The following is a 17696-nucleotide window of genomic DNA, read 5'->3' on the forward strand; positions in this document are numbered from 1 at the left end:
AATATACTAAATATTCTATTATATAAGCATACAATATGCAATATTCTACAAATATATAGTAAACCATATATTATATAAATATGCAATGTATCATATCAAAAAAATACACATTATATGTTTATCATTATATTGTATGAAAATACTTGTTGGATTGGATAAAGCAAGTTTAAGTATCAGAACAACTGAATTTTTTACCCTTCTAAAGGAAGGGTAGAGAGGTTTCTTCCAAGTGGGGCAGGCTCCTTAGGGACTGCTATCTTAATTTAAAAAAATAGGATTACAAGGTCCTTAGCTGAGCAGACTCATAAACAAGAGGTCTGTTCCACTCCTCCTTCCCTTTAACGGGAATATAGAATATAGAGGAAGAAATCATTCAAACTTCTGCCAAGTGTAATGGTCCAGATCTTGACATCTCCACAGATAGAGTAAGCTTCTTGAGGTTGAGTTGTCAAGGCTTTTTCTTTGAACTTGCCAGTCCTTGCATATAGTGGGTACTTAATCAATGATTGTTGAACCAATCTGAACTCTTATACCCTAGGCAGTTTCTGGACATTCCTTTCCCAGGCCCATGACAAATAACGTCTCTGTATTCTAGAACATTTCAGCCCTTCCACCCTGAATAGTGTCTAGGAAACCAAAATCAAGTCAGTCAAAGGCCTTGTACAGGGGGGTAGTTAACCCTGGAGCTGAGCAAAGCCTTGTATGGAGATTAGAGTAGTTCCCAGCTGTTTCCTGTCCTTGACTGGCCAGTTTGCATATTAATGACACAGCTTCCCAACAGCTAACCAGAGCCAGTAAATCAGCTGAAACCTATTAAAACCCATTACTGAGCGATTCCCTGAAATGACAGCTTTGTTCTTGCTAAAGCTTGAAGGGACAGAGTGTCTCTGGCTTTCAGAAAGAAGACGAGATCTGACTCTAGAGATTGCTGGCCAGCAGCAAAGCCTTGCCCTCTGAGGCTGCTGCCATGGTCGAAGGTGGTTTCTAGGAGAAGGGAATGGGAAATATAACCCTCCCTGCATCTGAGGCTGGGCCTTCAATTAAAAGCAAGCTTGTGAAAAAGATGTAAGTGGAAGCAGTGAAAGCTCAGAACTTCTCTCACTCTTAGAAAGGTCCTGGTCCAAGTGAAAGAAAATACCAGAATCACAGTACATTAAAGCTTAGAAAATAAAGGTAATGTAGCAGAGGAAATTTCAGGCAGAAAAAAGTTATAGTTAACCTCTCAAAAATGTTCCGTACCTATCATATTAAATAATTGGTCTCTACACTGGCCTTATATTAACACTGACCTCTAACCCACTGAGCATTCATTGAGTTTGAAAATATTTGAGACCCACCTATGCCCACCTACTTGTCCCATTGTTCTGGAACTATAGAAAAGTATTTGAAGCCTGCCCATAGCTCTATTTCCTAGATCAAGGTTGGGGTAGCTAGATGGCACAGTGGATAGAACACTGGCCTTACAGTCAAGGGGGCAGAAGTTTGAATCTGGTCTCAGACATTTGATACTTACTAGCTGGTGTGATCTTGGGAAAGTCACTTAACCTGATTACCTTGAATCCAGGATTATTTTCTGTCAGCCTGATTCATATCTGACCACTGGACCCTGATGGGTCTGTAAGAGTGAGGCTGGTGACTTAGAACAACACTGACCCTCCCCCCCAATTCAATTCACTTGCTTGTCATGACATCACCACTTTGATGCCATGGTCCACTTTGAGGATGAAGGACAAAGTTATCTTATAGAAACTTTTAAACTTACTAAAAAGGGGGCTGAAGGTTTCCTATCCTGTATATAGAGACTCTCCTGACCTCTCCCAAATCCCTCCCAGAACACTACACACTGTTAGTCCATAAAATCTCAGCTTTCTCAACTTTTACTTATATGACTAAAAAAAAACAACCCTGCAGCAATGTGAAGAATAAACTTTTTTTTTTATCTCAATACTTCTGGGTCAAGAGTTAAGTCTTTCCTGTAGAGTAATCATGATTTTTTTTTTTAACTCAAAACTAGACCACCTCCAATTTCTCTGTCATCAGTAATATATTTAACAAAATAGGTGAAAAAATAATTTAAAGAACCTTACATATAATCTGGAGAAAATTGTGAGCAAATCACAACATTGAAAGTGTGTTCATGGGGCAGCTAGGTGGATAGAGCACCGGCCCTGGAGTCAGGAGGCCCTCAGTTCAAATCTGAACTTAGACACTTAATAACTACCCAGTTGTGTGGCCTTGGGCAAGCCACTTAACCCCATTGCCTTGCAAAAACCTTTTTAAAAAAAGTGTGTTCATTACCATTTGTATCCAGAGAAAGAGTTATCTTATTACGTAATTTTGCTATCTCTTATGCTTTATTTTTCTTCCTTAAGGATATGATTTCTCTATCATCACATTCAACTTAGATCAACGTATACCATGGGAACAATGTAAAGACTAACAGATTGCCTTCTGTGGGGGGTGGGGGAGGGAAGCAAGAGTAGGGAAAAAATTGTAGAACTCAAATAAAATCTTTCTTTAAAAAAAAGAAAGTGTTGGGGCACAGTGGATAGAGCACTGACCCTCGAGTCAGGAGTACCTGAGTTCAAATCTGGCCTCAGACACTTAATAATTACCTAGCTGTGTGGCCTTGGGCAAGCCACTTAACCCCATTGCCTTGCAAAAACTAAAAAAAAAAAAGTGTGTTCATAACTGTTAGGAGGTACTAAGATTTTGGGGATACTTTATTTGGTATAAATGTATTGCATACACATTGTAGGGCAAGCAGGCGGGGCAATAGATAGAGTGCTAAACCAAGGATCAGATAGATCTATGTTCAAATCCTGCCTCAGATACTTGGCAACTTACTATGAGTAAGTCATTAAGGCATTGTTTGCCTCAGTTTCCTCATTATCAATAACAGTAACATCCTCAGCAACAAAGATGAAATATAATACCGACTTTACAGGGCTGTGGTAAAGGTTAAATGTGATATTTGTAAAGTGCTTTGCAAATCTTAAAGCACTAAAGACTAGATATTATTAGAAACTCAATATCACTAAGTTTTGTTCATCTTTTTATTTTTTTAACTCTGCTTGTTGACAAGATTAATATTTAGAACAGCAATATAGCTTAATGAAAGAACACTATTTGCACTTGGGAAAGACCTAGGATTGAATCTTGCCTATGATACTTCCTATCTGAGGGACTGTGACCATCTCAAAAGCTTGGTAACTGGTTTCTATGTCAATAAAATAAGAATCATCATACTTGTGGTTTGTTTCATAGGATTATCATGTGCAATCAAATTAGATAATCTATGTAAAATGCTTCATATAATTTAAATTGTGTAATGCCTTTAATAAATGTAAATTATATCCATGAAATATTATTTTTAAAATTCCATCTCCTACGTCTTTGTACATGCTGCTAATTCCCCCTGCCTGAATATAGTTTCCCTTCTAGAATTCCTGTTTTGCAAAGCTCAGCTCAGTTACTACTTTCCAAGTGAGGCCTCTTCCAATTTGTCCAGAGGCTGGTGCCAACACTACCCCTGATCAGGACACCAAATACCTTGTGTTTACTTTGCATATATTCTGTATTTTTATTTTCCACCTTGAGTGCAAGAATACATTTTTGTCTGTCTCCCCTAGGGTAGTGCCAGGACTATAATGAGACTTAATAAGTTCTTAATTGTTAAAAAAAAAAGTATCATAAGTCTAGAGCTGAGAGGGACCTTGAGGATGGATGCTTTAATCTGATTCCTCCATTTTGCAGTAGGGGAAAGCAAAGGTCTATAATTTAAGGGACTTATTCAAGGTCACACAGTGGTAGACCCACTCACTAGGTCCAAGTCAAGCTAATCCAACTCTTCTATAATGGGATGACACATAACTCAAAAGTTGGAAGTTGAGTTCAAAGGCTATCTAATGAGGATGTTTGTCCTTCATTCTTTTTTTTTTTAAGGTTTTTGCAAGGCAAATAGAGTTAAGTGGCTTGCCCAAGGCCACACAGCTAGGTAATTATTAAGTGTCTGAAGCCAGATTTGTACCCAGGTACTCCTGACTCCAGGGCCGGTGCTTTATCCACTGTGCCACCTAGCCCCCCCCCCCCATCCTTCATTCTTGAAGAAGACTATGACATCAGGGAGGCAATGCCATGACAAGCACATGAATTGGATTTGAGAGGGGGAGGGGGTGGTGCTGAGTCACCAGCCTCACTTTCTCTTCCAGAGCCATCAGGATCCAGTGGCCGGATATGAAATCAAGACCACTAGAGATGGTCCTGGATGTGAGGCAGTCAGGGTTAAGTGACTTGCCCAATCACACAGCTATTAAGAGTTAAGTGTTGGCAGCTAGGTGGTGAAGTGCACAGAGCACCAGCCCTGGAGTCAGGAGGACCTGAGTTCAAATTCGACCTCAGACACTTAATAATTGCCTGTGTGTGACCTTGGGCAAGTCACTCAAACCCCATTGCCTTAAATAAAAAAAAAGAATCAAGTCCACATAGGTAGGATCTAGCAGTCAGAATTTGAATCTAGGTCCTCTGATTCCAGTCAATGCTCTTCCTTCTGGACCAAGTTGGATTTAAATGGATATAAGGTATTTGGGTGAGAAAGGAATCTGTGATTTCATCAGGCTGGGGCACCATCTTCTACCAATACATATGTATTAGCATCTTGCCTTCAACTTAGATCAATCCCCAGGGGCTTATAATTTATAAGTAGCAGAGGTAGCTCTTGAATCCAAGTCTTCCAGCACTCTATCCTGATTTTTCATTTTTTTTTTAATTTAAGGCAATGGGCTTAAGTGACTTGCCCAAGGTCACACAGCTTGGCAATTAAGTGTTCCTGAGATGGGATTTTAACTCAGGTCCTCCTGATTCCAGGGTTGGTGCCGTATCTTATCTGCTAAACCAATTAGCTGCCCCAACTCTATCCTGATTTAACAAAGGAGAACATTAAAGCTCAGACTAAGTGATTTGTCAGTGCTTATTTTTACTTTGGAAAGTCTGTATGACAAAACAAACAGTTTCAGAGAAAAATGGGAAAATTTGATTAACTATTAAGAAAGGAAGTGAGCAGAACCAGGAGCACAATTTTTACAATACTGTATAGAAAAAACAAAGACTTTATAACTCTGATTAATACAATGACCAATCATGATTCTAGAGAACCAGCGTTCTAGTCATAAAACCATGTGTTCAAGATGCAGAATGTTTTTAGACATGGTCAATGAGGGAATTTGCTTTACTTGACTATATATGTGGAAATGGGAGGGAAAGAAATTAATGCTGGTCCATTGAAAAAATTAAATTAAATTTGGAAAAAAAAAGTATCTGTTTATGGCCCTTTCTGAAATAGAGCGGTTCTAACAGGTTCTGAAAGGTTAAGCAACAAGTTTGCACTTAGATCCCTCCCACCCTTGCTCATTCAGCCTCCAGGCAGTTGAAAGAGGGTGTGGATCATTTCCATTTTGTTATAACATACAAAAAGCAAACAAAACCAAGTTCAGTCCTAGTGGCTCCACAAAAGATCAGTAGCATACCAGGCCTCTGGAAGTGAGAGGGAAACCCAAATGCCAGAGTCAAAAGAGTCTATGGGACTCTTCAATTCACGGAATAAGACTGAAGTGGAAATGGGGAAGGAGGCTATTTAATCAGCAGGATTTCATAGACCTATGAACTTTCAAAACTTCCCAAATGCATCAGTCCAAGAATAGCTTGAGGTCAACAGTACTCTCCCAGTTAGCAGAAAGCAGGTCCAGAGAGGAGGAAGAAGGGAAGTCTCTGATAGCTTAGTCATCCTCAAAGACATTAAGTGAAAACATTTTCTCTGGGGTCAGAGTATTACAGCTTAGGGGCAGGAAACAACTACAGAAGTCTCCAGTCTGTCTTCTAAAAGGGGTCCAAAGAACTCCCTCTCCTCCGTCCTTAAGACTGAAACCTCAGGCAGAACATTCAGTTCAAGACCACTGTTTCCTGTTGATCTAAGCAAGCATCCTTTTTCTTTCAAGGTGCCTCTAAAAACACCAACCTATGCTGTATTGGGAATTCACAAAAACAGAATGTTAGAGCTGGATGTGATCTTAGGGATCACCTAGTTCAACTGTAATTTTATAGAAAAACCTTGAACCAGAGAGGATAAGGGACTCTCTTCCCCAAGTGACACAGAAAGCAACCCATACTATTTTTCTTGCAGTCCAACCATCAATGAATGACCTCTTATCTAGGAGGAGTGGAGATACCAATCCTTATCCCATCAGTAGCCCTAGAGTAGCTAGGGAAACCACTGGATGCTCTTAGTGTGTAGTATACTCCAGAGACTGGTCTCAGTTGGCTTTATTTCTTCAAGACTGGGGAAAAAGCACTTTCCCTGGAGTCAGTGGTCATGGATTCAGATCCCTCTTTGGGGAAACATTTTCACTTTCCTCAACCTGTTTCCTCATCTGTAAAATAAGAGAGGAAGGTTTTGACTCCATGGCTTGAGTGAGTTTTCACTCTGATTTGAAGGGTATATATGTACTCAGGATAAAATTTCCTCCTAAGTGGAGAGAAATCTTCTAGTTTTATAGATCATCCCAACCCCCAAATCCCACACAAAATGGTTTCTTATCCTTTTGGCTAGCTCTAACTATATTATGAAGCATTAATCATTAAAATATATCATCTGCTTCTCCCTTTCTACTGAGTTATTCCTTACTGCCTACAGATAAGCTTGAGTCTTCCTTTTAAAAACTCCTTGTCCCTACACCATGCATTTACTTGATTCACTCTACTTTTCCTATTCAAACTTCTAAAAAAGGTTTCCTATGCTCATTGCCTCAACTTCCTCTCCTCTCACACGAGGTTGGAGGCTTCTTGTATGCTGGCTTCTAACTTCATTATTCTGTTACCCTCTCCAGAGTTAAAAGTGATCTCTCAATTTGCTAAATCCAATCTCTTCTCATTCTTCATCCTTCTGGGTCTCTCTTCAGCACTGGACACTATTGATCATCCTCTTCCAATTCTCAAGCAATTTTTCTCTCTTAATTCTCTATCAGAAGCTTGACTGATTCATATGATCTTCGCTGGATCATCATTCATATAGTGCCTCCTAATTAGGAATGTATTCCATTGTTATATGACCTTTGATACTAATCATCTCCCTGTAGATGATTCTATTATAAATACAACTCTAATCTTTCCCTTGAGATTCAGTCTTGCATCACCAATTGCTTTAGGGACATCTCAAACTCAATGTCCAAAAACATAACTGTCTTTCCCTTAAACACCTCCCCTTTCCAGTTGAGGGCACCATCATCCTCCTAATCAAGCTCACAACTATGGTGTCATTCTTGATCTCTCAATTCATCTAATAGTAACATTTTAACCTCCATAATTTCTCTCCTATATGTCCCCTTATCCTCCTTCTGTGGTGATGCTGTCTTGTTCTTGTTCAGTGTGTCTAGACACTGGAGTGGTTTGGCATTTCCTTCTCCAGTTCATTTTAAGATGAAGACACTGAGGCAGAGTTAAGTGATTTGTTTAGGGTCACAAAGCTAGCAAGTCTGAATCCAAAATTGAAGTCATGATGATGACTAATGCAAGTTTTCTAGTCTCCTTAACTCAGATTTCCAAAATGATATTTCTAAAGTTCAGTTTTAATCTTGTTACTGCCTTTAATAAACTCTAATGGCCCCCTATTACCTCCAGAATATAAGATCTTGTTTGGCTATAAAACCCTTCATAACCTGGTTCCTTTCTACCATTCCAATCATCTTTCACTATTCCCCCTCCATCCTCTAGGAGCCACCCATAGTGGCCTACTGGCTGCTCTCTACCCAAAATACCCCTCCCCTCCTGCTTCCCTCATATCTAAAATGCTTTCTTTCCTCACACACAGGGTGCCCAGCGTCTTAGTTCAGGCTTAAGGTTTAATGACTTAATAAGCCTTAACTTGTGTTGTCTCCCTCATCAGAATGAGTTCCTCTAGGATGGAGATTTTATTTTTTTGCCTTTTCATTGTATTCCCTACATCAGCACCACACACTTAGCAAATGCTCTAAATAGTAAGTTCTGAACAAATGCTTTTTTAAGTATTTGACTCTCCAACATCAGTTTTTATGGGTTCAATTATCACGTCTACTCAGATGACTCATGAACATTTATCTATCTTATCTATCTTCAGTTCCAATGACTCTCTTTCTGAACTCTCTGGTCTAGCTAAATTGGCTATTTCTCACACACAACATTAGATGGAAAAGTAAGGCCTCTGCCTTTTGACAGGTTCCCCACTCCCCTACAAAGATCAGTTCAAACACTTTACAAAGTATTTCTTGATCCCTTAAACAAGTAGTGCCTTCCCACCACACAAATTTTATGTCCCCTTCCCCCATAAAGTGTAAATAAGGCAGGAATTGTTTAGCATATAAATGCTAATAAATACTTGTCTATTGGTTGATTAAAAAAATAGAAAATGAGATAACTGCAAAAGAGAAGACCTAGGAGGCTAAGTGGCGCAGTAGATAGAGCACCAGTCCTGGAGTCAGGAGTACCTGAGTTCAAATCCAGTCTCAGACACTTAATAATTACCTAGCTTTGTGGCCTTGGGCAAGCCACTTAACCCTTCCAAAAAGAGAGAGAGAGAGAGAGAGAGAGAGAGAGAGAGAGAGAGAGAGAGAGAGAAGACCCAAATGTAACTGGGTCACAGGAGACTGGTATTTGAGAACCCCCAAGAATGCCTGTGATTGGGGGGAAAGAATTCTCTTACTCAAAAACTAGTTGAAGAATGAACTCAAAAACTGATGGAAAAACTGGAAAGCAATTTGACTGAAATTAAGTTTAGTCCAGAGCCTCACAGCACATCCTATAATGATCTTCAAATAGATAAATGATGTAAATTATATACATGATGTAAATATTAAAAGATCCTATTATCATAGGAGAATAGAAGGAAGTACTTTTCAAAACAAAGGGTAGAATTTTTTGCCAAGCATAGGAGACATCAGAAAGAGAGATAATTTAAGTTGCTTTTGCATGAACAAAATCATTGCAGCTTCTGAGATCTAAAATAAAAAGGGAAAGTGGTCCAGATTTATAAGACCAAAAATCATATCCCATTGGATAAGGATATGAACAGTTTCCAAAAATAGTTATTAACAACCATATTAAAAACATTCCAAACCACTGATAAGAAAAATACAAATTAAAACTTTGAGGTTTCAACTCACATACAACAAAAGGCAAAAATATTAGAGGTTGGGAAGACTGTTTGTGGAGACACAAATTGATTCAGTCCTTCTGGAAGATAAATGGGATTATGCCATCAAAACAATACATTATTCATATTACTTGACCCATTATAACATCAGGGAGGGTCAATGGTATATAGTAAAAGGGAGTTGATAGTGAGGGTGTATGAAATTTGTGGGGAGGATGGCCTCTTTCCATTTAAAAGCAATGGAGGCAAGGTTTTCATATAGTGTATAAATAAAATATTCTTAGGAGTACTCTTTGTGGTTACAAAATTAGAAACAAAGTGGGTTGTTTCCTCACTGACTAATGAATGGCTGAAAAAATTGGGATATGCATATAAAGAAATGACCCTGCTATAAAAATATCCCAAAATAAAACAAATGGCATTAATTTTTAAAAAAAGGCTTAAAAAAAGAACTATTAAAAAAAATAAAGATAAAAGGGCTGTGAAACAGACTGAAATCCCAAGCCTGAAGGCAACACTGAAACCATGCAGAGATCATCACCTCATTTCCACCAGAACCATAGTCATATATAGCCCCTCCTCAGCTTCTTTAGGTCTGAATTGGGGCACAAAGTCAGCAGGAGCAGGAAAATATGACTTCCTCCTATAAAAGGGTAAATTTATGACAAAGGCCAAAGGTTATTCTCCACCCTCACTCAATGACATGAGAACAGAAAGGGGAATTTTGATGTCATAGCTTTATTGGATATGTGAACTGAGTCAGCGAGTCCAGACCCAACTGTAACGGATTGCTTCATGGTTGTCAAGAGTCTCTAGTGTGCATTATCTCATAAGATTACAACCAATGCAGAAAAAAAAAATCATTAAGACAAGAGACGCTAAAACGTGCCCTAGTGTCCCAAGTGTCTAAGGCAGGGTCAGGTGGCACCCTGGCTTCACTCCATCCTGGGCTGGTTTGGCAACATGCCCAAGGAAACAAAATGGCATTGAATTAAAGCCCCATCGCCCCCTCCTCTTTTACAGGAATGAGGTCTGGGGATCTTGGAAAGCTATACTTTCAAAGTCTCTCTCCCCTCCCAGGCTATGACCCTATTAAAGGGGCATAATGGTGGTTATCATAGACCATGGTAAAGGAAGAGGAGTCTTCCCACATGGCTCCTTGCTTTTGGGACTGAAGCTAATGGCAGCTCTCAGACAAGAGCCACACCATGGAGCTGAAGGAAGGTTGAGGAGTGGAAGCAAAATGAGGCCAGTGATGTGAGGCGAGCCCAGAGTCCTGTCTTCCAGGCATGATGCAGGTAAACTGCCTCCAGCTCCAGGTAGTTAATCTTACTGCTTATCATACTGCTCCTTAACACTGTATGGAGTGAAGTGGGGTTGGGGACAGAAAAGGGGATGACAGAGTACTAGGTTCATTCAGGATTTGCCAACATGATAGCTCTATCATTAGGTTGCTCCCAAGACTGATTTCTGCTGCTCAGCAAAATACTTTTTGGGTGAGAACAGCAGAAACAGACCAATGACTGCTGCCAGAATCCCAGAAAAGGGAAAAAAAAAGTCTACCCCAAGATTAGAGAGGAAAAAACAGACCCTTTGGTCCAAGTTCACGGAAGATGCTGGCAACACCTCCCAAACCTCGAGGGAAAAGGAAACACAATTCAATGTTGTCCTGTTGCTTTGCACAAGGGAAGCCACCGCCCTATCCTGAGACGTTCCTATCTACTGGCCCTTAGTGTCTTTTTTTTTAAAGTTTTATTTATTTTTAATACCCAAACCAAAATTTAAAAAACATTTTGCTTTTAGAAAAGAATCCTTAAAAAAAGAAAAAAGGATCTAAAACCGCCACAAAAACTCAGACATGTCTCAGTGGACAAGTTTCAGACTTTTCTTCTTATCCCACTCAACTTGTTGCAGGCACCATAGCAATGTTTTGGAAAACCAGCTCAGTCCTCATGACCCCCTCTTTTCACCCTGACCCCTGGGTCAGACCTTTAGCAGCATGGAGGACTGAGCAGGGAAACTGTTCAAGAGCAGGGTCACAGCTGAATCTTTTGGCTAGAAAATGGGGTTGGGGGAAAAAAATGCACTTCTAATATCATTAAAAAACAAAATAAAAAACATTACCCCAAACACCCTATTATCTGCGCTGAGCTTTCAAGGGAATGTATAAGTTATCTGGGCCAGAGGAGGGGAAAAATAAATACCAATAGCTAGATAACAGTCTTCAACTCCCCTAATGTGAGCAGAGGCCCCCTGGACCTAACTCAGCTGCTTGGAGAGAAACATCACCAGAAGAGGCCATCCTGATCCACTGACCCTGATTGTCCAAATACTGCATGGTCCTCTGTCTGCCCCAGGCAGAGCAGGACCAGCCTCTGCTCACTGCCTGTACCCAATCTGATGGCAATTTCCGCTGGCTCCTGTTTCCTCTTCAGCTCTCTGATCCTGGAGCCTTGGTCCCCTGGATTGGTGTGGGAGGAGCAGCCTGCTCTCCACTCTGCTGGGCCTACTGGGCTTATCTCCAGCCTCAAACTCAAGGATTTCTTGGCTAGTCTGACGTGAGAGCGGTAGAGGGGAAGGTGAGTTTGGAAGCGGGCCTGGAATGGAATGGGCTCAGCATTGCCTACGCCAGCAGCATTGGGAATCATCCCCAGGACTCTCCAGAGCAGGTTCAAGCCTGCTCTTTGTCTGCCCTCCATAGCCGCTCCTTCACCTCCAGGGGCAAGGTATTAAACAGATCTTCCTCTACCACCAATCCACTCCGCTTCAGCAGGGGACACTCCCCGAGCTCCACAGGCAGGCATTCCAACCGGTTGCCCCGAAGCTCAATCTGGGTCAGGTTGGTCAGCTCACCCACCCGGGATGGCAGTGACTGTAACACATTATTACCCAGATGCAAGGTCCGAAGCTTCCGACACTGGAAGAGTTCAGGTGGAAGGCCCTCGATCTGGAAAAGAAGGCAGGAAAAAAGAAATTTAAGTTTTAGAACTCAATAAACCTTCAGAAACTCTGGACCTTCCAGACAGTCCCGCATAGGGCCTTAGTGCCTACAATCTCCAGGTTTTTAATCTTCCAGACCTTACCCTGCACCACATCCCCTCTTGCAAGTGCTGTTAAGAATGGCTACAATGTTTGATTATTATAGCAAATATATTTGCAGATTGTCTTTGTACATTTATTGATTAATTCTTTTTTTTTTTTTAGATTTTTCAAGGCAATGGGGTTAAGTGGCTTGCCCAAGGCCACATGGCTAGGTAATTATTAAATATCTGAGGTTTGATTTGAACTCAGGTACTCCTGACTCCAAGGCCAGTGCTCTATCCACTGTGCCACCCAGCTGCCCCTCTATTGATTAATTCTATAATGATTTTCTGACTTTGTTTTTCCAGAACTGAAGCCCTTCTGAGCTGATGGCATGTCTAAGTCTAAGGATTTATCAAGATAGATAAGAATAAATTCTTGTCCTCCAAAAAATAGTGACCCATGCTGCTGCCTCTATCAGGTTTGGTCTCCAATTTACCCCTTATTTTTCAGAATACAAACAGCAAGATGGAAGGCTGCCAGTTCTTTTCTTCCAAAGGGAATAGTAACTTTTCCTTCTGTCCCAGGGCAGTCTTATCACCCCACAATATTCTTAAGAAGACAAGATAAAATAAGGGAAGGACTTAGTTCCCCCCCCCCCCAAGATAAAATTACCTAGGAGTTCTCTAGGGGGAGGGGCAGGGGCACAGCTCTGTCCCTCACTTTAGTGGGCCTCTTAGGGATGATGATCCCTTGCTCTGTTCAGAGAACAAGGAATTCTAGCCGTCCCAGCTTCCTTTAATAGCCATATCCGGTATCTATCACCAGGGACTTCTCTAAATCCTTCTTAGGCCTGTTTATATTTCTGGTCTGTACTTTTTTTGAGGTCATAGTGAATTCTGGATTCACATGGTATTAAATGGGGCTTTTTTCTCCTTGGTTCTAAAACAATTCTTAAACTTCAAAGGAAGAAGAGAGGAGTCAAATTTAAGATTTGATAAAGAAAAATATAGTTAGACTGGGAATCAAAAGACCTGAGTTCCAGTTTGGGCTCTCTTGCCAACAAACCAGATGACCTTGGGCAAATTACTTGCTCTCCAAGGGCCTCAGTTTCCTCATTTGCCAAATAAAGAGTTAGAATAGAACTCCCTCCCAGTACTCTAAGACCAAACTTCCCTTATTCCATGCCCCCATCCCTCCTTTTCCATCCCCTTTAAAGACAGATCACTTTCACTCAGCCTTTGTCTCTCCAGACTGAAGAGGATTTTTTGAAAAATGAAAACACCTGCCCTGGGTTTCTTATTTAGTTCCTTTTACCAGGACCTAGAGGTACTACAGTCCTTCACCCCAAGCAGACACTGACACATTTTAAAAGGAATATCAAGATATAATGACTTGATAAGAGTCAAAGGAAGAATACAAAGGTGGCTACTATAGTAAAGGCTCATGCTTACCCAAGACACCAAATCTTCCAAGTTCAAATTCAGGAAAATTAATCTCGTTCTGAAGGGAGGCAGAGTGACTGGCCAACATTACCAGCAAAAAGCTGTACACTAAATAGCCAATCCATAGTGATCCAGAATACACTAATGTCATAGAACCTGCCTCCCAAAGACACAGTGTTACAGTGGTGGTGGATGAAGGGGTGTATGGATGTGTGGGGGGTATTGGGTTGGGTTCTAGTTTAGATCAAGTTTCCAATCTTTCATAGATAAAATCTCATAGTCACAGGGTTTTTCCTGATGACAAGAGATCACCCATCAAGACCAGGGTTGGGGAACCTTTTTTTCTGCCAAGGGCCATTTGGATATTTACAACATCATTCATGGCTATACTTGATCAAACAATTACTTCACCCCTACCAGATTTATTGAATTTTGAGTCCCACCTGCATTTGCCTTGGTAACACCAGACCATATAGCCACTGGGCTGGTGGTTCTCTGCCCCTCATCTATACCATAGGGATTCTCCAAATAGGTATCAGGCAATATTTCCCATGACATCAAAGCAGGAGGGTGGATGAATATGCACCATAATTGGAAATGACCTTAGATTCCTTCTTAAAAGCCTCCTGTCATCCCAGGAAGTTTTGGCTGTCTGGCTCTCTGCCTGCTATCTTCTCCCACTTAGAGAAGTTCTTCCTTCAGAAAATGAGGAAGGGAAAAAGACAGACAGACCTAAATATCTGAATGGGTGTCTAAAAACAAAAGTTCTGTGCTCAGCTTGGTCCAGCTGTGGGTCTGGGAAAAGGAGAAACAGAGCAGAAATATGGACCAAGGTGGTTTAGGAAAAGATTATTAAAATGGGAAAGTAGGCATACTGTGCTTGCCAGTCCATTTAGTCACACCTGCTGTTTTTACAGAACCTGGAGCCCGACTCTTGAATTGTCTGAAGGGTTCCCCCTAACCAAGGGGGAATTACATGGAAGCAACAAAGCTCTCCTACCTTCACTTCCTCTCCAGTAGATTGTAAGCTTCTTTAGAATTTGTGTTCCTAGCATTAACCCATAATAAGCACTTAATCAATGATTACTGACTAACATTCTTTTTTCTCATCTCTTCTTATCATTTTGGATTTTCCTACAGGAGAAAGTACTCTGGTTTTGGAGTCAGAGGTCCTAACACTGATGACACTGTCTGAACCTGAAATTCCATCTGTCTCTAAATTAAAGGGCTGTAGTAGAATGGCCTGTGGAGTCCCTTCCATAAGGCAATGGAGTTAAGTGACTTGCCCAAGTTCACAAAGCTAGGTAATTACTGTCAGGCAGGATTTGAACTCAGGTCCTCCTAACTCTAGAGCCAGTACTCTATCTACTGAGCCACTTAGCTGCCCTAAGATCTTCAAGACCTCCAATTCAACTCTCAGTCTCCTCTTACTATTTTCATTTCCCACTTTACAAAGTAAATTGAGACCAGCATGACCTGACTATTGTGTGACCTTGAATGAATCACTTCATCTTCTTTGGGCTCCATTCCTTTGTAAGTATAAGGGGGTTAGACTAGGGCATCTCTGAGGTTCCTTAGACACCTTACATTCTCTAACACTCTCAGTTAGACTCACAGTTACCAAGATCAGCAACACCTGGACCCATGGACCACATCATCAGGAAGTTTAAGAAGTACTCTCTCAGGGAAGATATGGATTTCGGATGCCAAACTTATCCTCCCTGGGACTTGGGAAACAGCACAGTAAGTGAAATCACTTAGAAACAAATCTATATTTTATTCAGGTAGGTGGTTTACACAATTATGCTGATGCCTAGATGCAGATCAAGTCAGGTAGCTCCCAAGTCAACGATATTTATTTAATCATTTCCCCCTCTTAGTTCAAATCTGGGAATAACAATTAGATCAAAATAAAGGGACTAATATCTCCAATGAATCTAATTTAATCCCATTAGGTGCTGACTTCCTTTTTAAGTCTTATTTCACATTAATTCTTTTAGATTAATTCTTTTAGTCAAGTTGGCTATTATCTATTTCAAAATTGCCTCTAGGCTCTAAGGCAGATGAAGTTTCCCATGCCTAGAATGCACATTCCTTCATTTCATTTTTTATGGTTTAGTTCAGATGCCACTTTACCTGGCCCCAACTGCTCAAATATTCCTTCAGCACTCTTATCTAGATCTCTTCCTTGTCCTCACCACTTCCTACTTTATCTCTGCGTGCTTTTCCCCACCAAATATCAATCAATCAATCAATCAAGTTTTATGTTATGCTAAGATTAGGCATACAGATACAAACTCTCAAGAAGATGACATTCTATTGGGAGAGATAAGATATACAGTTAAATATACTTAGAACATATATGTTGAGGAGATTAGGAGGTCCTTTGTGGTACTTGAGCTGCAGGAGTAGTGCAGAAATAGCCAAGTGATGCCAAAACAAGAACTGTCACTTTTCATCCCTACTATCTATCTTATCCAATATTTAGCAAAGTGACTTAATGGAATGTTCATTGTATTGACCTAGTTTAACCCAAATGAGCCTCCTTTTCTCCTTGGGGATATGTAGTCCCAACTAGGGCAGACATGAGATGATGAGGGACTAGATGACATCACAATGGGGAGATGTGGTCTCAGTAGCTCAGGAAAGACCTTATCCTCAGAAGTATCAGTTTTATCTAGATGGAACAAAGAATTCTAAAGGGGAAGAAGCATGGAGTTGGTGTGTGTGTGTGTGTGAGACTTTCACACATAGGTGAGTCCCTGAGCGAATTCTGATTGCTAAAGTACCAGGAAAAGGCAGAGCAGGTTAGCAATAAAATAGCTCTTTTTTCTCTAAAACTTAGCTAGTACTCAGAAAAGGTTAGGCAGAAACATAAGAAACGATTAAAGCAGACTGCTAACTAGGGCTTTCAGATTTCCAAATGGGTTTCTGAAAACACACATAACAAATTCCACATCCTTCTCCTCCATTAGTCATTTGTAGGAGCCCCTTTTTTCTTACAGAATGACCCTAAGACTGCCAAAAGCCCAAACTAAAGAAAGCTGAAGAACCAGTTTTGCAGGAACAGAGCTGGCAAGTAGCACAGCATCTCTGGGGAAGGATAAGAGAGTTCTTGGGAGTGTGAAGACAGCCTCCTCACCAAATATCCCACCCTTTTCCACAGACTTACCCCTGGGCCTGCCCCTACTCCTAAACAGAGAAGGCAAGGACAGAGAACAAGACACTGGACTGAACTCCCTTGGGAGGCAACACAGGGTATTAGGTGATAAAACTGTAGATTCAGAGCTAAAATGCACTGAGAAAAACATTCAAAGAAAATGACTTGCCCAAAATTATATAGGTGCTAAGTACAGAATTTGAACTCAGGTTCACTGACTTCAGGTTCAGCCCTTTTTCCATGGCACCATGCCTGAAAATCTAGCTCTTATCACTTCACTGTATGACTTAAATAAGCTCCTTTATGTCTCTGTAAATCAATGCCCACAGCTGTGAAATGAGAGAACTGAACTGAATAACCCCCCAAATCCTTCCAGTTTTAGCTTAACTATTCCCTGCTCTACCCATTCTCTCTAACTCTTTAACTCATATTTCCTCCAACTTAAGATACTAAAGAGTTTCCTTGAAGAAAGGTTAAAGAATTGATAGCTTAGGGCGGCTAGGTGGCACAGTGGATAGAGCACCTGCCCTGGAGTCAGAAGTACCTGGGTTCAAATCGGGTCTCAGACACTTAATAATTACCTAGCTGTGTGGCCTTGGGCAAGCCACTTAACTCCATTTGCCTTACAAAAAAAAAAAAAAACTTAAAAAAAGAATTGATAGCTTGAAGGAAAGACTGTATCATTGTCTGAAAGGAAAAGAAGCAGAGTTAGGAAGCAACAGGGAAGAGGGAGTCTGTGAGATGCTTCTACACTTCACTGCTGTTGAAGGTCTTTTGACTTTTCTCAGTCCTGGAGAATTTGTAGGGATGAATCCAATACATGATATGTTTCTTCAAAACGTAGCCAGTCTGATTCCTAGGACAAGACACACACACACACACACACAAACAC

At 40.7% G+C, this 17696-nt stretch overlaps 1 protein-coding gene across 2 annotated transcripts in view; it reads right to left on the bottom strand.

Moving 5' to 3' along the window:
- Positions 1–77: 77 nt before the first annotated feature.
- Positions 78–17696, bottom strand: part of LRRC8A (leucine rich repeat containing 8 VRAC subunit A) — a 53062-nt gene continuing 35443 nt past the window's right edge. For both annotated transcript variants that reach the window (XM_074210989.1, XM_074210987.1), the window contains exon 4: positions 78–12125. In XM_074210989.1, coding sequence (XP_074067090.1) covers positions 11850–12125 — 276 coding nt within the window. In that variant the 3' untranslated portion in view covers positions 78–11849. The remainder of the gene's footprint in view (positions 12126–17696) is intronic.

The sequence above is a fragment of the Macrotis lagotis genome, chromosome 1 (assembly GCF_037893015.1).
Source record: "Macrotis lagotis isolate mMagLag1 chromosome 1, bilby.v1.9.chrom.fasta, whole genome shotgun sequence".
NCBI lineage: Eukaryota > Metazoa > Chordata > Mammalia > Peramelemorphia > Peramelidae > Macrotis > Macrotis lagotis.